We start from the raw sequence: 22389 nt of genomic DNA, 5'->3' as shown, positions 1-22389 counted from the left end.
ACCGTCATTTTAACGGACTGTACTCTGATCCTCCTTTTCTAAGCCTCGATTTTGTTAACCAGCCTTTTATGTGGTATTTTGTCAAACGCTTTCTTAAAACCTATATGGACATCATCAGGTAGACCAACACACTCAGTAACCAAAAAGAAAATGCTGTAAAATCTCAGCAGATCTGGCAGCATCTACAGGGAGAGAAAAGAGCTAATGTTTCGAGTCCAGATGACCCTTTGTCAAAGTTAAAGACAGAGAAGGTGGGAAATATTTATACTGTGGAGTGAGAATGAAAGATGAGTCATAGCCACAGAAACCCAGGGAAACTGGGTGCTAATAGCCATAGAAAGCAAGGGGAAAGAGTGCTAATGGCAGTCCCCAGAGTGGACAAATGTGTGAAAGGTCAAACAGCAGGGAAACTAACATCAGAGGGTAAACTGTGACAGATGTCGATGTGGGGGGAGGGGAAGGGGAAGCAAAGGGGAGAAAGGGTAACAAAAGGTGGATAAGATGAGGGGTGAATATATATAAAGAAAGACAAGAGAGAAAGAAATGGTAAAAAACAGTTAAAATGAAATGCGATGAAAACAAATGGGTCGAGGTGGGGTAGAGCTAATCATCTGGAATTCAATGTTGAGACCGGAAGGCTGTAGCATGCCTAACCGGAAGAATAGATGTTGTTCCTCCAGTTTGCGTTGAGCTTCACTGGAACATGGTAGCAGGCCAAGGGCAGACATGTGGGCATGGGAGACAGGGTCTTGTCATGGTTTTGTGAAAGGTAGGTCGTGCCTCACAAACCTCATTGAGTTCTTCGAGAAGGTGACCAAACAGGTGGATGAGGGTAAAGCAGTTGATGTGGTGTATATGGATTTCAGTAAAGCGTTTGATAAGGTTCCCCATGGTAGGCTATTGCAGAAAATACAGAGGCATGGGATTCAGGGTGATTTAGCAGTTTGGATCAGAAATTGGCTAGCTGATAGAAGACAAAGAGTGGTGGTTGATGGGAAATGCTCTGACTGGTGTCCAGTTACTAGTGGTGTGCCACAAGGATCTGTTTTGGGGCTGTTTGTCATTTTTATAAATGACCTGGAGGAGGGCGTAGAAGGATGGGTGAGTAAATTTGCAGATGACACTAAAGTCGGTGGAGTTGTGGACAGTGCAGATGGATGTTACAAGTTACAAAGGGACATAGATAAGCTGCAGAGCTGGGCTGACAGGTTGCAAATGGAGTTTAATGCAGAAAAGTGTGAGGTGATTCATTTTGGAAGGAATAACAGAAAGGCAGAGTACTGGGCTAATGGTAAGATTCTTGGTAGTGTGAACGAGCAGAGAGATCTCGGTGTCCATGTCCATAGATCCCTGAAAGTTGCCACCCAGGTTGAGAGGGTTGTTAAGAAGGCGTACGGTGTGTTAGCTTTTATTGGTAGAGGAATTGAGTTTCGGAGCCATGAGGTCATGTTGCAGTTGTACAAAACTCTGGTGCGGCCACATTTGGAGTATTGTGTGCAGTTCTGGTCGCCACATTATAGGAAGGATGTGGAAGCATTGGAAAGGGTACAGAGGAGATTTACAAGAATGTTGCCTGGTATGGAGGGAAGATCATATGAGGAAAGGCTGAAGGACTTGAGGCTGTTTTCGTTAGAGAGAAGAAGATTAAGAGGGGACTTAATTGAGGCATACAAGATGATCAGAGGATTAGATAGGGTGGACATCGAGAGCCTTCTTCCTCGGATGGTGATGTCCAGCACGAGGGGACATAGCTTTAAATTGAGGGGAGACAGATATAGGACAGATGTCAGAGGTAGGTTCTTTACTCAGAGTGTAGTATGGGCGTGGAATGCCCTGCCTGCAACAGTAGTGGACTCGCCAACACTAAACGCATTCAAATGGTCATTGGATAGGCATATGGACGATAAGTGAATAGTGTAGAGGGACTTTAGAAGGGTTTCACAGGACGGTGCAACATCGTGGGCCAAAGGGCCTGTACTGCGCTGTAATGTTCTATGTTCTATGTACCTGTAATCATGGAGGTTACATGACATCCCCATGGCGTAAGTTGGAGACAAAGACAGTCACCGAGGAAGGAAATATGGCTGTGGAAGCGAGTGTTGGTAAACAGAACATACAGCGCAGAAGGAGGCCTATCGAGTTTGCACCGAACCACTTAAGTCCTCACTTCAACCTGAACCCCCCAACCCATTAGCTCTTCCCACCCTTTTTTGGACACTAAGGCCAATCCACCTAACCTGCACGTCTTTGGACTGTGGGAGGAAACCGGTGCACCCGGAGGAAACCCACGCAGACATGGGGAGAAGGTTCAGACTCCACACAGACAGTGACCCAGCAGGGAATAGAACCCGGGACCCTGGCGCTGTGAAGCCACAGTGATAACCACTGTGCTACCGTGCTGCCCCAAGTGAAATGGAAACACTAAGAGAAATGGAAAGCAGTGAAGGTGGATAGTGGGTGAGGGACATACGGAAATCCTGTCGGAGAGTAGGGTAGGCTTTCCCGGAAGAGAAGTGGCACTGAGTTAAACACTGGATAAAAGCAAATTACTGCGGATGCTGGAATCTAAAACCAAAAGGAAAATTCTGTAAAATCTCAGCCGGTCTGGCAGCATCTGTAGGGAGAGAAAAGAGCTAATGTTTTGATTCCTGATGATCGTTTGTCAAAGCTAAAGACAGAGAAAGTGGGAAATATTTATACTGTGGAGTGAGAATGAAAGATGAGTCATAGCCACAGAAACCCAGGGAAACCGGGTGCCAATAGCCACAGAAAGAAAGTTAGATGGACAACTAGTCTTACCAGTTATATCAGGAGAATGAATGCAAAACACAATAATTTATAATCGGAAAAAGTTGAGAGGAAAGTTGTGCCAGTTGGAATGTAAGTGGATATATACAATAGGAGATGTTTAAAGTGTGAACAACCTGATATAAATATTTAATATTATGAAATTGTTATTTTGAGCTCACTGCATGACCAACCGGAAATCCTAATATGGACAATGGTGTCGAGGTGAGTGACAATGTTTTCAGCCAATAGCAATACGTTGCTAGGACAGTGACGTTTTTAGGTAGCCAATTAATTCCCAGAACCTGTTCCCGGAAACCGCTCAACGTCAGTATGACTGATTGCTCTCTAGACAAATGGGAAAGGGATCCATGTGCGTGACGTTCAACGTATAGCCAATGGGCTGAAGCGTCGGAGCGCAGGGGTGGGGTCGTCGAGTAGCCGATGACGCGGGTGGAGATCGGTAGCAACTGTTGCCTTGAGAATAAACGCCATAGTCACGGTAGCCGTGGAGACTGTTACCCACCAACAGCTCGGGCCCGCAGCAAGGTGAGCATCGCTTCCCAGCGAGAGTGAGGCCTGGGGCCGCACTCGGAGCCGTGGGGCTGGTCGGGGAAGCCGGCCAGCGGGACCGGCTCTCCCTCTTTCCCCGGGAGCCATGTGCGGGCCCCGCGATCTGTTTACCGCGTCCACCGCAAAATGGCGGGTTCATCCGGAGCGGTTCTGGGGGTGGGCCGCGGACGGGCAGGTGGCGGGGCAGCCCAGGGTGTGGGCCCCGAGATCCCGGGGCCTCGCCTCCTGCCCGCTGTCCCTGAGCCCAGAGTGGGCCGGCAGCTGAACCACTAACGGGGTGCGTTTGGAGGGAGGTTCCAGCAGCAGGATGATGGGGGAGAGAGGTGGCCGTCTCTCTGCCGGCACCAGGCTGGATTGTCCCTCTCGGTGCCCTTTTCCTGCCCCAGGGGGATGCAGTGACATTGGGAGCAACTGATGCCTCGTCAGAGGATGTCCAGACTGAATAGCCAAGGGATGAGGGACTCACACCAGCCCCTTTATTTCTGCTGGGTGATTAGTGAGAATTAATGACAATGTGAGGAAGCGGTTCTGAAAAGCCCTTGATTAATTTCTTGACGACCAACTGTATTTGTTCAGAGGTTTGTGTAGAACCTGTTTGTCTTTCTTCACCTTTACAATCTGATTTGCTTCTGGCTTGCTTTAAAAAAAAGAATTGTTGAGTTCTGTTTTCTTTTGTGATTCGTACAAAGTCTCACAAGTACTGTAGCAAAAAACCTTTTGAAATAAAACTAGTGCATTGACCAGGATATTCTCAAATTAACTGTGTATTTGCAGGACTGTTTCATGATAAGGTTATGCAGCTGTAATACAGCAAATCAGCTCCTATATTTAGAGATTTTTGAAACAAGGGGCATTGTCTAACAGTAATTGTTTCGAAATAAATTGTCTGTTGGAACATACTTGTGTTAAGGTTTGACATTTTATGGTTACCAGGTAAGAGCAATGAAGACTTATGGGCAACAGACTGTCCTTGGTAGTCATGCTTACATCTCAGGAAGACTCGTGGAGTCTCCTGAAAATTTGATGTTTTCTGCTGTATAACTAAATGGGAAACTTATGGACATATTTGAGGGGTCTATGCTACAGTGTTAACTCCCATATTAATTATTTTATCAATGGACGTTTTGTAGGGACGATGTTGTGGGCTATCAGAAAGTGATGCAGAATGTCAGGGTCTAGCATGTGCGGCTGATAGTGTTTGGGTAAGGGGATGGGGAAGGAATAGTGAAGTTTATGGGAAGTTTGACTTTTAAATGTGAAACTTTTTAAATTGTATTTGGTGAGGGTTAGATGGCTTTGATATTTAATACTGCAGATGCTGGAAATCTGAAATAAATACAATGCTGAAAAGAGTCAGCAGAACTGGCAGCATCGATGTGAACAGAGAAACTGTTAACCTTAACATGAGTCCACTTAGAGCTGAGCGATTCGACTCTGATATTTTGTGGTTGAATGGATTGGCTGCTTTTAAACGATGGTCTGAAATATGGTGCATGGATTCAGCTAGGTTAAACCACCAACCCGCATCAATGACTTGATGAAGGGACCAAATTATTGGTGCTACATTTGCTGACAACACAGATTGGTGGGGAAGTAAGTAGACAAGAGTATAAAATGGGAAAATGTGCACTTCACTTTGGCAAGGAGAGTAGAACAGCAGCATATTATTTAAGGGAATGGAATTGAATTGTATACCCGAAAAGGTGCGGTAGTGTGGTGACTAGGGGATTTTCATAATAACTTCATTGCAATATTAATGTAAACCTACTTGTGACAATAATAAAGATTATTATTGGATGTTGTGTTACAGTTGTACAAGGTATGTTGGTGAGTGTTAGTGTTTAGCTCAGTTGGTTCATGATGTACAGCAAGGCCACCAGCGTGGGTTCAATGTCTGTACTGGCTGAAGCTATTCATGAAGGTGCTCGGGCGGCATGGTGGTGCTGTGGTTAGCACTGCTGTCTCGTGGTGCTAACCCCAGGTTCGATGCCAGTCCAGGGTCCCTATCCGTGTGGAGTTTGCACATTCTCCCCATATCTGCATGAGTATCAAAATGTGCAGGGTAGGTGCATTAGCCATGCTAAATTGCCTCTTAATTGGAAAAAAAGAATTTTGTACTGTCAATTTATTAAAAAATGAAATTCACAAAGGCGCTACCCTGCCTTCTCAACCATGCCCCTCGCCTGAGGTGTGGTAACCCTTAGGTTAAATCACAACCAGTCAGCTCTTCCCCTGAAAGGGCAAAGCAGCTGATGATCATCTGGGACTACGGCGACTTTACTTACTTTACTATGAGATGCTGCTGAAACGATGTTTTCCCTTGTGGGAAACATTAGAACTAGGAGACACCGTTTCAAAATAAAGGGTATCCCATTTAAGACCAAGATAAGAATTTTTTTCTGAGTCTTTGGAACTGTCTTTCCCAGAAAAAAATTGTGTGAAATTATGGGAGCTTAACATGCAAAGTTTTGAATCTAGTGAAATACTTTTTGTTAGTTTCAGAACAGTTGCCAAGGTTGAAAAGATGATGGTCTCAGTTTCTGCATTCTCTTTGGTGAGGAGTTTCTATGATGTAAATTAAGATTTCCATCCTTCTACAAAAGCAAAAATGTAAGATAAGTTGTGTGTAGACTGATAAATTAACTTTGTTTTGTCAGATATTTGATTTTAAAAAAAATTTAGAATACCCAATTCGTTTTTCACAACTAGGGGCCAATTTAGTGTTTCCAATTCACCGACCCTGCACATCTTTTTTGGTCGTGCGGGTAAGACCCACACAGGCACGGGGAGAATGTGCAAACTGCACACGGACAGGGCACCGGGGGTGAACCTGGGTCCTCGGCACCGTGAGGCAGAAGTGCTAACCACTGTCCCACCGTGATGCCCCATGCCAGATATTTGAGCTTGCTTGCAATTTCATTGCCAAGCAACATACCTAAGTCATTCGTTATCCAGTTAAGTTGGACTGGGGATTCCTTGGTGCCAGCTTTGTGATTGTGCTGTGATTTCTTTGGGATTCCATGAATTACTTCATCAGTTTCTGTTTAAATCTACAAGTTTGATGATGTCTGGCGCCAAAAAATCTTGCAGTTGCTGTTACCTGTGATTTGTGAAAGTCCTGTGACCTCCAAGTATTTCAGTGTCTTTGCGCAAAGTCAAAGGGTAGGATAATACAGTTGGGCAGTGTACAAATGTGTGAACGAAACATCAATCCCGAAGCTCTTGTGCCTAACCAGGACCTAAACCGAATTGCAAGAAAGAAATGCTAGCTATTTTGTGTGTGCCTTTTGCTGAACAGCCCAAATCACTTTTTGATGGTAGTTCAGAGCTCATAAACCCTCGTAATGTTGAAGCATGCTGGTGCACTGAGTGGCCAATCACTCTGCAGTCTCCCAGGGTCTGAAGCTAACTGTTGAATGCTGATGACTGGCTTCACGCAGTCCTGGCATGTGTGAGCGAGCAATCCGTTTTTTTTTTTTTGAACCTTTTGACTTCATCATTTCAAGCTGAAACTATTAATATGCATCCCAAACATGCATTCATATTCCATTAATGAACCATAGTTGTTGACTCCCAGTGTAGAAAGACATTTCCATTTGCCACCCGTGATATGAATTCAGAATGCCAGATATAATTATACTCCACTCCCAGTGCTCAAAGTAGGAAACTATTTGAAACTCCAGCCAAATTTTCACAATTCACTGAGTCCACTAGGGTTTTATTCTTGGATGCCTGGTCTTGCCATCTTTTAAAAATATTTTTATTAAGAGTTTTTCCATTTTTACAAATAACGCTGCAAACCCTCAACTGGTACAGTATAAATGCATCTACGGACATGAATACACCAACACAGTTGGTTCTGCTCAAACATTAAACTTGATGCTTCCATTTGCACAAGGAAAGATGGTGAACTGATCAACTAGAAAATGGGGGAGGTAAGGATGAAACCATGGTAAAATGATGCTCTCCTTCACCTGCAGCAATTGCTCATCCAGCCACATAAAACATAGGATATGTTTTTTGCACCCTGTTCTGGTGTGCACCCAAGAGAACCTTCCCCCAACTCCAATTATTTAAAAAAATTTTTTAGATTACCCAATTATTTTTTTTCCAATTAAGGGGCAATTTAGAGTGGGCAAAACCCACGCAGGCACGGGGAGAATGTGCAAACTCCACACAGACAGTGACCCAGAGCCGGGATCGAACCTGGGAACTCAGCGCCGTGAGTGCTAACCACTAGGCCACCGTGCTGCCCTCCAACTCCAATTATAACATCTTTTTGTCTGATAGGAGACCTTTTATGTACCCAGATCAACGATTCCTTACCCTGTGTGCGCGTGGGTTTCCTCCGGGTGCCCTCCAACTCCAATTATAACGTCTTTTTGTCTGATAGGAGACCTTTTATGTACCCAGATCAACGATTCCTTACCCTGTGTGCGCGTGGGTTTCCTCCGGGTGCTTCGGTTTCCTCCCACTGTCCAAAGATGTGCAGGTTAGGTGGATTAACCTGATAAATTGTCCTTGGTGTTGGGTGGGGTTACTGGGTTATGGGGATAAGGTGGGTTATGGGGATAGGGTGGAGGTGTTGACCTTGGGTAGGATGCTCTTTCCAGGTGCCGGTGCAGACTCGATGGGCTGAATGGCCTCCTTCTGCACTGTAAATTCTATGATTAAAAAGAAATACAGAAAGAAATCTGTGAAGACATTAGTTCTGAGAGGGTATTTTGCATATAAATTCAAGAAGCAACACATCCCCAAAATCTGGTGCAGTACAGAGTGATCAGCATTCCACACAAACGTAGAGAAAACCAGTAAATATTCTCACAATCGGTTTATATCATTGTAGTCAACATCACCCTTCACACGGAAAATGAAAGGATAGCACAAACAGTTGCGGATCTCAGGATAACAGGACACTAGGATAAAACCATGAGCACATGGCCCTCTGGTGCACGTCCTCCATAAGGCAAAAAAGGAAGATCTACACAATAGGAGTGATCCCTTACAGGACAAAGAAAAATCGAAACCTTACTCAGCCTCCCATGCTCCAAGCAAGAGAGAATGCCCCAGGGCAACAGGATGTCACCATCGATATAAGACGTGGCTTGGCAGTATACACTCTTGTATACAGGAGTCAGTAAACCGAGGATACTTACACCATGCCAAGACTTGCTTCACTCCTCTCCAGCCAAATCAAGGCACCGTTGAGGCCCTGCCAACACCAGAAAAAATTTTCCACTGCGGAAACCCCACCAACAAGAAAAATTGTCAAGACACCATCAATGAGATATCTCTGGCAGGGATATGACCCTCCTCCCCTGGTAAGATTAAGGAAAACCCTCGAGTGAAATATAACAAATTGGAGCCTATTATCAGTGCATTTCTTACACAGATAAAGGAAACCCTAGAAAGGAAACACCAGGATCAGCCAATAGAGTTTGCAACGTACACTTTCACACTGCCTACCCAGGGAAACCTAAGCCTCGTGAAGGAGGACAGTCTGGACCACTTGGAGGTCCAGCCTGACCCCCAACCGAAGAGAGACTCTTAACAATGCTGAACCGAAGCACGCTGACTCTCGTTCGAGCCCTATAGCCAACAGGATGCTACCTTCCCAGATGAACCAAATCTCAAGAAGGGAGCAGCCTTTGGCCCCCAGATGGGACACTTCTGTAGAAGATGACATACTCCATCACTCCATACTCCACCTGAGCCAGACAAACGCAGTTACTTAATCTCAATTAAGTGACCACTGTGACTACCCCATGCTGCCAAGGAAATATAGAAGACCAACCCAAGAAATACTATCTATCCAAGGATTAACCGACCATGGCAGTACATATTGCCCCCTACCCCCAACACCAGAGGTGCCAGTCACATGGGGGGAGAAATGAACACTTAAAAAAAAATATATATAAATAAATTTAAGAGTACCCAATTCTCTCCCTTCCAATTAAGGAGCAATTTAGTGTTGCACATCTGCCTACCCTCCACATCTTTGGGTTTGTGGGGTGAGACCCACGCAGACACGGAGAGGATGTGCAAAAATACTAATAGTTTGAACAGGGGGTTTTCACCCACAATGAGGACTTGTACGACGGCTATGCCAACCAGCTCTACACAATCATTTACCCACCACCCTGCTGTGGCACCATTCATTTAAAAATAAAGGGAAGGGTACCTAAAAAAAATGAGCTCTGTGTAAAAGCAAGAATTACAGCACATTAAAAGAGCGAGATAAATGCTGCACAACCCTCGCGTCACAGAACCATCTCAGCATGATTATAACATAGGGTGCCTCTCTGCTCATAGAATCTACAGTGCCGAAGGAGGCCATTCGGCCCATCAATTCTGCACTGACCCTTGGAAAGAGTCCCTACATAAGCCCACGCCTCCACCCTATCCCCATTACCCAATAACACAACTTAATCTTTTGGACACTGGGGAGCAATTGATCATGGCCAATCCACCGAACCTGCACATCTTTGGACTGTGGGAGGAGACCAGAGCACCCGGGGTAAACCCACGCAGACCAGGGCAGAACGTGCAAACTCCACTCAGACAGTCACCCGAGGCCGGAATTGATCCTGGAGCTGTGAAGCAGCAGTGCTAACCAATGTGCCACCCTATGTATCATATATCCTTGTCAGGATAAAAGGCAATAACACAAAATCAGTGATAAAATGACAACCTCAAGATTAATGATGAACTGCAGGATAATAAAACCATCCACAGAACTGGGAAAGGCCACAGCCATGGCAGGACTGTCGAGAAGCATCCAGGATCCATCCAGAGTTTCACCTCAGCCTGAAGCTTCGGTTTTAGCGTGGATTTTTTTTTGGGGGGGGGAGGGGCAGGAGACCTGTTGCATTCAGCTCCTCTATCCCTTCTCAATGAATACAAAGGACAAGACAACCTAAGATCAGTGGTCAGAACCCTCTACTGACCCCAGGCATCGAAGACCCGGTGCAATGCTCTTCATCAAACTCAAAATGCCCAGCCTTCAAATCGTGATTGTGAAATGTTGGCACCCAGTTCTCAATTTTGTTTGGGAAGTCATCCCCTTGCGAGACAGGGCACATGATACTCCTCTGGCCTCATCTCCCGAATCGACCAGGATATTTGGCACACCATGCAACAGGATTTCCAAGGACTGAAGTTGAGCCCCCACTGAGGAGACTGACCTCTCGACTGAGGATTCTCTTCTCCACTTCATCCATTCTCTTTAGGATATCTCGCAGTTCATAAATGTGAGCACCAATAACCTGTGCCAGGGAGCCGAGACTTTCGTCCACAACCTCACTCAAATGGCAGCCATCATCACCGCCAGTAGCATTGCAGAAGTGTAGGCCTGCTCGCTAGAGGAAAAATGACTGCAAACTCGGCCCTACCCTAACCATCTCCGACCGCCTCAAGCAACCAAGGATTTTTTTGATTTGGCTTCCCAGCGTCAAAATTCAGCCATTGCCAAAATTCAGCCATTATCTTCCAGGAATATGGCACAGATCATACACATCAGGATGAAATAATTATGGGTTGTGCATCAGGATTAAATGATGAGTAGCTCCAGAGTGCGTGATAAGGCAGCTACTCCCATGCTCACTTTACGTGACCCCCTTGCTGGTTTTAAAAATTATTCTGAACTTAACTGTGAGAACCCAGGACCTTGAAGTTTGATTTTCGGAAGCAAGTGTGTACTTTGTTCAAGCCCTTTTGTATTTGTGTATATTTTGAAACAATGTAATATTAATTGCTTTCTAAATTAAATATTTGTTTTATTGGTTTGTTTAGAAATATGTCCGTACCAACGTAATTTTTAAACAATTCATGGGATATGGGTGTCGCTCGCTGGACCACTGTTTATTGCCCTTGAACTGCTTGACTTGCTTGGGCATTTTAAGAATCAACCAAATTGCAGTGGGTCTGGAGTCACATGTAGGCCAGACAGCTAAGGACAGCAGATTTCATTCCCCAAAGGACATTCGTGAACCAGATAGGTTTTTTATAACAAATCAACAATGGTTTCATGATTAAACTTTTCATTCCAGATTTTTATTGAATTCAAATTGCACCATCTGCTGTGGTGGGATTTGATCCCAGATCCCTGGATTATCACCCTAGCGACAATATCTGAATACTAGTTCAGTAACACAAGCATAGTGATTGTAATAATCGGGAAGCATGAATTTGAATCCCATCATGGATTTAAATAAGTTAAATCTAATCTCAGCCCTTATCTGGTCTGGCCTGTGTGTGACTCCAGTCCTACACAAAGTGGATTGACTTTTAACTAACTGCCTTCTGAAATATCCAATGTTACCGCTCTCTTATGTCAAAAACTGTTGGAAAATTCTGATAACCACATGGACTGCTCTGATTCAAATAGGCAGTTGACCACCATCTTGGGCATGCGTGATAAGTGCTGGCATCCTTGGCAAGGCCAACACTTGCCCAGCATTCTATGAAATAAAAATATTATTACTTCCGTCTTGTAATTCCCTATTAGTAACATTCAATGTTATGGCATTTAATTTATTTTGCTATTTTTAATCTGCCATCACTCAAAATTATGCACTATATCCCAATTTGTTAATGTCTTTTGACTGTACACTCTAATTCTCCCACAATCTGTTAACTGTATACGTCCCTACTTTAAATAGCAGCAATGGACAGACAGGTGCAGTCTAGACTTTTACAAATGCCAGTTTATCGGCAGCATTTTTCCTTCTGAGTGAGAAGTCTGAGCCCCACTCAAACTGAATTTAGGCTGACATTTTTCCAGCAGATCACACTTGTGATCAAGAAAATTTGAAGCAAATAGTTTGGATGTATTTAAGGGGAAGCTGTAAGTGCATGTGAAGAAGGGAATAGATGGTTACAATAGTTTTAGGTGTAAAAAGATGCAAGGAGGATAGAGTGCAGCACTGGCGAGGACTAGTTGGGCCAAATAACTGTTTTTTCTCGTGAGGTATACAGTATATAATCCTATGTGGGATTCTGACACGGTTGGGGAGCCATTTTCTAACTAGATCGGTGCTTTTCTTTTTACTATGCATTATTTCTCATTGTCAAACCTACTTTGATGTCATCAGTAATCTTCTATTTACCAAGAATAAAAGTGCACCCAGCACTAACCCTTGGGATTCACCACTTGCCTCAAATCTGAGTGACAATGGCTGACTGATAAGACCGTGAGACATAGGAGCAGAATTAGGCCACTCGGCCCATCAAGTCTGCTCCGCCATTCAATCGTGGTTGATATTTTCTCATTCCCATTCTCCAGCCTTCTCCCCATAACCCTTGATCCCCTTATTAATCAAGTCTTAAAGACACTCAGTGATTTGGCGTCCACAGCCTTAGAACAGTACAGCACAGAACAGGCCCTTCGGCCCTCAATGTTGTGCCGAGCCATGATCACCCTACTCAAACCTACGTATCCACCCTATACCCGTAACCCAACAACCCCCCCCCCCCCCCCTTAACCTTACTTTTATTAGGACACTACGGGCAATTTAGCATGGCCAATCCACCTAACCCGCACATCTTTGGACTGTGGGAGGAAACCGGAGCACCCGGAGGAAACCCATGCACACAGGGGGAGGACGTGCAGACTCCACACAGACAGTGACCCAGCCGGGAATCGAACCTGGGACCCTGGAGCTGTGAAGCATTTATGCTAACCACCATGCTACCCTGCTGCCCAGTGCTACCCTGCTGCCCAGCGGTAAAGAGTTCCACAGATTCACCACTCTCTTAAATTCCTCCTCATCTCAGTTTTAAAGGATCGCCCCTTTAGTTTGAGATGGTGTCCTCTGGTTCTAGTTTTTCTGACAAGTGGAAATATCCTCTCCATGTCCACTCTATCCAGGCCTCGCAGTATCCTGTAAGTTTCAATCAACTGTTCCTCATACGACAAGTTCTTCATTCTGGGCATCATTTTTGTGAACCCAACCATTGGGTCACTATGCCGTCAAAAGCTAAATTTACTCTTGAAGACGCTTTCTAACGAGCCTCCTGGATAACACCTTCTGAAAATTCTCATACACTACATACACTGCTTTCTATGTATTGTACAAAATAAAGGGAACTTTTATCTAAGATGGTTTCGTAAAGTTGTTGCAAGTATCATGATATGCCGATGTTATGCAGCATTTCATTGAAACTAAGTTGTTTGCTATTTCTGAAATGATATTCTGTTTAGTGGAGTGTGTTTACAGCTGATTGGTATTCAGTGTAATTTTACCAGAGGAAGAGTTGGGATCTGTTCGGATTTTGGATGCTCGTTTGCGTTGCATATTCATACAGACTGCTGTTTAGATTTTCACTATTTTGATTGTAGAAAACGGTATCATTAATGTGGGTATCGCTCATTAAAATGTTTGAAGCTAGCATTCACAGTCTAGACAGAGTCCAGATCTGCCATCTTGAGCCAGTTTCACATTCTATTTTAGCCATGTATTTGTTGATTTGTGTAACCAGTCAATTTCTGGTTTAGCATAGACTGTATGACTCCCACAGGTAGTCTTGCTTTGCCTAAGTTCTGAACAGACTAGAATGTAAGTGGCTGCTGTCTCTTCTAGCCTAACTTCATGCCATGCAGACAATGCGGAGACACCAGTGCTAGTAGTGTTTTTTGGTAAATGCTTTTAAAAAATAAATTGTAATTTTTTTTTCCCAATTAAGGGGAAATTTAGCGTGGCCAATCCACCAACCCGGCACATCTTTTGGGTTGTGGGGGTGAGACCCACGCAGACAAGGGGAGAATATGCAAACTCTTACACGGACATTGACCCTGGGCCGGGATCGAACCGGAGTCTTCAGCACTGCAGTCCCAGTGTTAACCACTGTGCCACATGCCGCCCTTTCTCATAATGCTTTACAAGGTCTGCAGTGCTCTTGGTGCCGTAGGGAGCAGTGCCAACCACCGTGCCACCCTTAATTTTCAAATTCGAATAAATTTTGAAATACACGACTTTTCTTTGGGCTGGGTGAGTAGTACTATTTCAGTGTTAGCTGCGCAATTACTGTGCAAAGCCAATACCTTTTTTATAAAACTACAACATTTCAAATTCTCTGCAATACAAGCAAGTAACTCGGTGTAATGCAGTTGCTGTTTGTTCCTTTGCTTTTCTGGTTCTTTGTGAGGTGATTGACAGCATGGTGTTTACTGATCCTCTTCACTATTCAATGTGGCATAAAAAGTGACAATCTCCAGATTTAACACTTCTCATAATGCTTTAAAAAAATATATAGAGCACCCAATTTTTTTTTTTTCCAATTAATGGCCAATCCACCTAACCTGCACATCTTTGGGTTATGGGGGTGAAACCCACGCAGACACTGGGAGAATGTGCAAACTCCACACCGACAGTGACCTAGGGCTGGGATTCGAACCCGGGTCTTCAGCACCGCAGTCCCAGTGTTAACCACTGTGCCACATGCTGCCCTTTCTCATAATGCTTTACAAGGTCTGCAGTGCAACTCCAATCGCTTTGGAAAGCAACTTTGACCCTCTACTGACATGAAAAACCTAAATTGTTTATATGGCTGGTTCCACATCATTCTCTGCCAATGAAAGCAGAGATCCTAACACTGTAAATGCTGATTTAAGTTTCAATTCTAGGCATTACATTTTAGGCATGATGTTGAGAGCTTGATGGAGACGGAAAATCTTTTCTCTCGGTCATTAATCTTTGGAATTCTCCCACCCAGAGAGTAGTGGAGGCTGGTTTATTTGAGTATTTGGTACCTAATTCTTTTTTTTCTCCAGTTCAGGGGCAATTTAGCATGGCCAATTCACCTGCTCTGCACATCTTTATGGGTTGTGGGGGTGAGACCCATGCAGACACTGTGAGAATGTGCAAACGCCACATGGAATAAGGCTGGGCTCGAACCAGAGTCCTCCGTGATGTGAGGAAGCATCGCCAACCACTGAGCCACCGTTCTGCCCTGAGTATTTCTAGGGTTGAGTTAGATTCTTGATTGACAAGGGAGTCAAAGGCTACAAGGGGGAGGCAGGATCGTAAGGGTTGAGATCACAATCTTATCAGCCATTATATTATCAAATGTTGGAGCAAGCTCCAGAGGCCAAATTAAATGCTTGTAGCAGAAATGGTTAAGGGGCAAGATGTGATGGAGGTGTTACAAAACATGAAAGGTTTTGATAACATAATAAGACAACACTGTTTCTGGTGGTGAAATTGTCAGGAACCAGAGGGGGCAGATTTAAAGTGATTGCCAAAAGAACTAGAGGTGACATGAATAAACGTTTTTATTAAATGTAAACTTACTTCCTGTAATGTTGGTGAAATTGAGCCTTGGAAGCGAAGACAACATGGACGAGGCTTTCAGCAGTGTATTGAGGAGTGGGCTAGATTCTCTAAGTGGTATTGCAGATTCACCAGATATGCAGTCTGTAGCTCCCCTCTGCCAAATGTTTTGATGTTTACTCAATGTGAAATGGGTTTTGGGAGGGGAAATGAAGAAATAGCCATGTTGGTAAATAATTGGGTCAAGGTTTAGTGGATCAGGGAACCAGGTAGCAAGCAGATCTTGGAGAGAATGAATTTGAGCCTTGTACACTAAAGAGAGGCGTTGAAGTTTGGGGGTGAAACACCCATTCTCAACTCTACTCTCATAGCAATGGCGTTGATACTATATTTTCAGTTCAATTAAGGTTCTGGTGTAGATGATGGTAAAGTTGCCATTGTCCCAAATTACCATTGGCTGCTTTCTCCTTTAAGATGGCGAGCTGACTGGTGGTGATTTAAGCTGAGGATCACCACACCTCGGGTGAGGGGCAATGTTGAATAACCTCAGCCGGTACAGGAATTAAACCCACGCTGTTGGCCTCACTAAGCACCACAAACCAAATGTCCACCCAACTGAGCTAAACCGGCCCTGGCAGATGATAGAGGGCTTGGAATGCAACAATGTCACAGGCGATAGCCTGGCCTTCTCTCGTTTGAAATCGTCGTTGCCACTACCTTGCACTTGAATGTTGCCTACCGCTCAGCAACTGAAGTATGGCTGCTGTCCAGGTCCTGCTTTAGGCTGGCATGGGTTGCTTTGTTACTGGAGTTGTGACTGAAGCTAAACCCTGTTATCATGGAAGAATAGTTATTGATGAAACAAGTGAAGATGATTAAAGGATGCCAATTTTTGGGTCTCTGTTTGTGGGTTGCAGGTTCTCTCCATGTCTACGTGGGTTTCCTCCAGGTTCTTCAGTTTCCGAAAGACGTGCTTGTTAGGTGAATTGGACATTCTGAATTATCCCTTCTTGTACCCAAACAGGCGCTGGAATGTGGCGAATAGAGGATTTTCACAGTAACTTGATTGTAGTATGAATGAGACACTACTTGTAACACTAATAAAAATTCTTTTAAAAAAAATAAAATTTAACGTATTCAATTATTTTGTTTCGAATCAAGGTGCATTTGGCGTGTCCAAATTCCACATGGACAGGATTGAATCCGGGTCCTCGGTGCTGTGATGCAGCAGTGCTACCCACTGCGCCACTGTGCCGGCCCCAATAAAGATGATGATGATGAATATGATGACGATGATTATTATTATTTTAGGTTGTCTCTTGATCCTGGACTCCCTTGACCTGGTTTTAATCCTCTGGCCCCCTCCATCTATTATTTAGCTTTGTGACCAATTGCTCTTAAAATTTTTAAATAAATGTCTAATCTTGGTAAATATCTCAGCTGTAACAAAATCCAACTTTGACTTTTTGTAGCAAAATAAAACCCTTTACATTTTTGTTTTAGTATTTTAGCTGAGAAATTGAATGAAATTGGGCGGCATGGTGGCACAGTGGTTAGCACTGCTGCCTCACGCCGCTGAGAACCCAGGTTCCATCCCGGCCCCAGGTCACTGTCCATGTGGAGCTTGCATATTCTCCCAATGTCTGCATGGGTCTCACCCCCACAACCCAAAAGATGTGCAGGGTAGGTGAATTGGACATGCTAAATTGCCCCTTAATTGGGGGGGAAAAAAAAGGAATTGGATACTCTAAATTTAAATAAATTGAATGATAGCCTTGACATGTGAAACCAAATCTGGTTTTATAATACGCCACACCTTGTACATCTTTATCAGCATTTCTCTCATCACAACCTAAATGAGTATGCCACCACCGTCTCAGACTTCATCAGCCAGTGTGTAGAAGATACTACCAAGAAAGGTAGTACACAAGTTCCCCAACCGGAAACCATGGTTTAGTCGGGAGTTTCATTCCCTACTGAAGGCCAGGTCTGAGGTGTTCAAGACAGGCGACACAAACCTATACAAGAAATCCAGGTACGACCTCCACAAAGTTATCAGGGATGCCGAGAGACAATTCCAGACTAAGCTGGAGTCACAGACTAACGACACGGTGTCTCTTTGGTTGTGGCAAGTCTTAAACAATATAAGCTGCAAAACCGAGTCGAATCTCGGGCAGCAGTGCATCCCTTCCCAATGAATTCGATGCATTCTATTCTTGGTTCAAGCAGGAAACCATCAAACCATTGTCAACTGCCCCAGCAGCCTCGGACACACGCATACCTACTATCACAGCTTCCAAAGTCAAATCGGCCTTCTTGAAAATGAACCCTCGGAAGGCGACGGGTCCGGGCGGGGTCCCTGGTCGTGCACTCAGATCCTGTGTGAAACAGCTGGTGGATGTGTTTGCAGATATCTTTAACCTCGCCCCACTCTGAGGTACCCCTGCTTCAAGAAGACCACCATCATACCAGTGCCACAGAAGGATCAGACAATGTGTCTCAACGACTTCGATCAGGTGGCCTTGACATCTATCTTTATGAAGTGCTTTCAGAGGTTGGTCATGACACACATCAACTCCATACTCCCAGAATGCCTTGATCCATTGCAGTTCGCATACTGCCACAGCAGATGCATCTCCCTGGACCTGCACTCATCCCCGGAGTATCTGGACATCAATGACTCCTACGTCAGACTCATTTTCATTGACTACAGCTCTGTCTTCAACACCATAATCCCAGCCAAGCTCATATCAAACCCTAGGATGTGGATCATCCCACTGCAACTGGATCATTGACTTTCTGACTCATAGACCACAATCAGTAAGGATAAACAACAACACCTCCTCCAGAATAGTCCTCAATACAGGTGCCTGCAAGGCTTCGTGCTACTATACTCCCTGTACACACATGGCTCCAACTCTGTCTACAAGTTTGCTGACTACACAACCGTAGTGTCAGAATACAGGAGGGAGATGGAGAACCTCGTGGCATGGTGTAACAACGTCGGCAAACTAAGGAGCTGATCATTGACTTCAGGAAGCACACCCTTGTCTGCATTAATAGTGCTGAAGTAGAGATGGTTGACAGCTTCAAATTCCTAGGTGTGCACATTGGTAACAACCTGTCCTGGTCCACCCATGTCGAGGCTGTGACCAAGATGCGCCATAAAAAGCATCCTCTGGCTGCATCACAGCTCGGCCCCAAACTGTAAGAAACTACAGAGAGTTGTGAACATAGCCCAGTCCTTCACGCGAATCCGCCTCCTGTCTATTGGCTCTGTCTACACCTCCCACTGCCTTGGGAAAGCGGGCAGCATAATCAAAGACTCCTCCCACCCAGGAGACCTCTTCCATCCTCCAACCTCTTCCATCAGGCAGGAGATACAGAAGTCTGAGAACACACACTGACTGGTTCAAAAACAGCTTCTTCCCACTGTTGCCAGACTCCTGAATGAATCTCTTATGGACTCTACTGATCTCTTCACACCTTCTTTGCTGAGTAGTACTACACTCCGTATGCTTAGTGTGCTTCACTCACTACCTGTGTCTATGTATTTATGTTATGTATCGTATGTTCTACTTTTTTCATGCGTCATGCGAGAGTACCTTTAAGAAATGGAGCAGCTCATATTACTGAAGTTATGTCAGAGGGGGGAGTAGAGCTGAGATCACTTCTGCTTTTTGGGAGTTTTAGTTTCAGTTTTGAGAAAAAGAGCTTGGGTGTGTCTGTGTTTGCAGTAAGCTGGATCTGCTGTGATATTTGCCAGGAAAGACTATCTCTGAATCATTTGGGAATTTAAACTCATAATAGTAATGTCTTTAACCTGATGTGTTTCTGTTTAAAGGTGGTAAATCTTTTGGAGGTTTGAAGGAACATTTTGAGGGATTACTTAGTGTTGTATTATTTTCGGGGTTATCTTTGAAGAAAGGGGTGTTAAGGGATCCAACATTTATTTAAAAAGGTTAAGTTTAAAAACCCACGTGTCCATAATTGTAATACCACACCTGGAGACCAAGCCGCGTGCTTCAAAAGCAACAATACATTAAAGGAGAGGTTGGTTGAACTCCATGATACATTTTGGGGTTCTGAAAACGCCGCTCCCATAACATGGACTGTACGCAGGACAATACTTTTCACTGTATCCCAGTATACGTGACAATAAATCAATCAATCAAATCTCGTGCAGCCCTCTCAGAAACAGTAAAACCAGCTTGCATTTATATAATGCTTTCAATGTGTAAATACTTCAAGGTGCTTCTCAAGCACCATCGAATAAAATTGATGCCAAGCCAAAGGAGACGTTTGGAAGTGAGTAAGAATTTTGGTAGGTTTAAGAAGTGAGGGGAGAGAAGTGGATTTAGAGGCAAGGTTTAGGGAAGGAATTCTAGATGTTCAGAGGCACACTTGACAATTCATTTCTCTCCAATATCTACTTGCTACCTGTCTTAACATGTTTGAAGGGATCCTTTTCATTCAGGCAGATTGAGGGTTCAAAGACCAAGACCAGTGGTGTTTCCACGGTACAATAGTGGTTAGCATAGTTGCTTCACAGCTCCAGGGTCCCAGGTTCGATTCCCGGCTTGGGTCATTGTCTGTGTGCAGTCTACTCGCTTTCCCCGTGTGTGGGTGGGTTTCCTCCGGGTGCTCCGATTTCCTCCCACTAGTCCCGAAAGACGTGCTGTTAGGCAATTGGATATTCGGAATTCTCCCTCTGTGTACCCGAACAGGTGCTGGGATGTGGCGACTAGGGGCTTTTCACAGTAACTCCATTGCAGTGTTAATGTAAGCCTACTTGTGACAATAAAGATAATTCCATTATTATCAACAGTGACTGCACTTAAGAAGGTAAATTATTGACCTGCTGTCCTAAAGATGTGAAATGTGCAGTATGACGCGTCCCTGCCTCTGAGCCAGGAGCTGGGGATCTGAATCTGAACCTGCTTGTCCAAACTGTGTTGTATTTTACGTAATGAATCACTTCTTGGAGTGTGGTGAATATCACTTCCTCACAGCTAACTCTCCCAATGCTGCCTGAATAATCGAACACTGATGAGAATGAAAGTGACAGTGCCCTCACTGCACTATACCAATTGTGTGGGAGGTGCAACACAATAAAATAGGTGGTGGTGATGTGTAATGTTGTAATCTAGAGCTATGGAAAATGATGGTAGAGGTTTTAACATTCTTGGGGAAGGAAACCTGCTGTCCTTACCTGGTCTGGCCTATATGTGACTCCAGGCCCACAGCAATGTGGTTGACTCTTAACTGCCATCAAAGGCAATTAGGGATAGGCAATAAATGCTGGCACAGCCTGCGACGACCACGTCCCATGAACAAATTAAAAAAAACATGGCTGACTGGGTTTCCCAGCCTGCCATTGGTGTGTGTTGGAAGAACTTTCAGGTTTATACTCAACCAGTTTATGGTGGATTTATGAACACGCCTTGCATGTCCATAAATTCTTGGGGTGGGACCGTAACCTGAAGCTTCTGGCTCAGAGGCAGGGACGCTGCACAACAAGACCTCCCACAAGGTCCCATGAGTAGCAGGGTAGCATGGTGGTTAGCATAAATGCTTCACAGCTCCAGGGTCCCAGGTTCGATTCCCGGCTGGGTCACTGTCTGTGTGGAGTCTGCACGTCCTCCCCCTGTGTGCATGGGTTTCCTCCGGGTGCTCCGGTTTCCTCCCACAGTCCAAAGATGTGCGGGTTAGGTGGATTGGCCATGCTAAATTGCCCGTAGTGTCCTAATAAAAGTAAGGTTAAGGGGGGGGGGGGGGGGTTGTTGGGTTACGGGTATAGGGTGGATACGTAGGTTTGAGTAGGGTGATCATGGCTCGGCATAACATTGAGGGCTGAAGGGCCTGTTCTGTGCTGTACTGTTCTATGTTCTATGTTCTATGTTCTATGTGTAACTGATAACAAAAATGCAATATTTTTAAGTTTGCGGGTAGTGTATTCGGATGGAAAGAAAACTGGGTGGTAGACAGGAAACAGAGGAGCAATACAGTGGTATTTTTTCAGTGACTAGTGAGGTACTGCAGTAATTTATATAATGTGGATAAATGTGAGGTTATCCACTTTAGTAGCATAAACAGGAAGGCAGGAAGTCCAGATATTGAGAGAGGGAATGTGCACGGGGCATGTGCATCCTTGTACGTTGGACAGCGTCGCTGAAAGTAAGTGTGCAGGTGCAGGCGGTGAAGGCAAATTACATGTTCGCCTTAATAGCAAGAGGATTCTAGTGCAAGAGCAAGGATGTCTTGCTGCAATTATGTAGTACCTTGGTGAGACCACATCAGGAATATTGTGTAGTTTTGGTCTTATCTGAGGAAGAGAGTTCTTGTTATAGAGGGGACCTGGTGGCACAGTGGTTAGCACTGCTGCCTTACAGCACCAAAAACACTTTTGATTCATGTCTTGGGTGACTGGAGTTTGCACATTCTCTGTGTCCATGTGGGTTTTCCACCGGGTGGGCTCTGGTTTCCTCCCACAGTCCAAAAGATGTGCAGGTTAGGTGGGGAGTGGGCCTAGGTGGGGTGCTCTTTCAGAGGATCAGTATGGATTAGATGGGCAGAATGGCCTCCTTCTGCGCTGCAGTGATTTAATGAAAGGTGCAGAGAAGGTTTACCAGATTGATTCTTGGGATGGTGGGAATGATTTGTGAGGAGTGAGTTGGTTAGTATTATGTTTGGTTCCGGGTCACTGTCTGTGTGGAGTTTACACATTATCTATCCCCTTGTCTGCGTGGGTCTCACCCCC

The 22389-nt window shown here is 44.7% G+C and overlaps 1 protein-coding gene across 4 annotated transcripts in view; it reads left to right on the top strand.

Annotated features, from left to right (window-relative positions):
* The first annotated feature begins 3166 nt into the window (after positions 1-3166).
* rfx2 (regulatory factor X, 2 (influences HLA class II expression)) overlaps positions 3167-22389 on the top strand; it is a 184129-nt gene continuing 164906 nt past the window's right edge. For 2 of the 4 annotated variants that reach the window (XM_038778017.1, XM_038778012.1), the window contains exon 1: positions 3217-3336. Coding sequence is in view for 1 of the 4 variants with exons in the window: in XM_038778014.1 (XP_038633942.1) it covers positions 3232-3336 (105 nt within the window). In the remaining 3 variants the exon portion in view is untranslated. Of the gene's footprint in view, positions 3337-22389 lie in introns of all 4 variants that reach the window. The other 2 variants (XM_038778014.1, XM_038778013.1) reach the window with 2 other exon arrangements.

The sequence above is a fragment of the Scyliorhinus canicula genome, chromosome 18, assembly GCF_902713615.1.
Source record: "Scyliorhinus canicula chromosome 18, sScyCan1.1, whole genome shotgun sequence".
Classification (NCBI taxonomy): Eukaryota; Metazoa; Chordata; class Chondrichthyes; order Carcharhiniformes; family Scyliorhinidae; genus Scyliorhinus; species Scyliorhinus canicula.
This window is presented reverse-complemented; position numbering and strand designations above follow the sequence as displayed.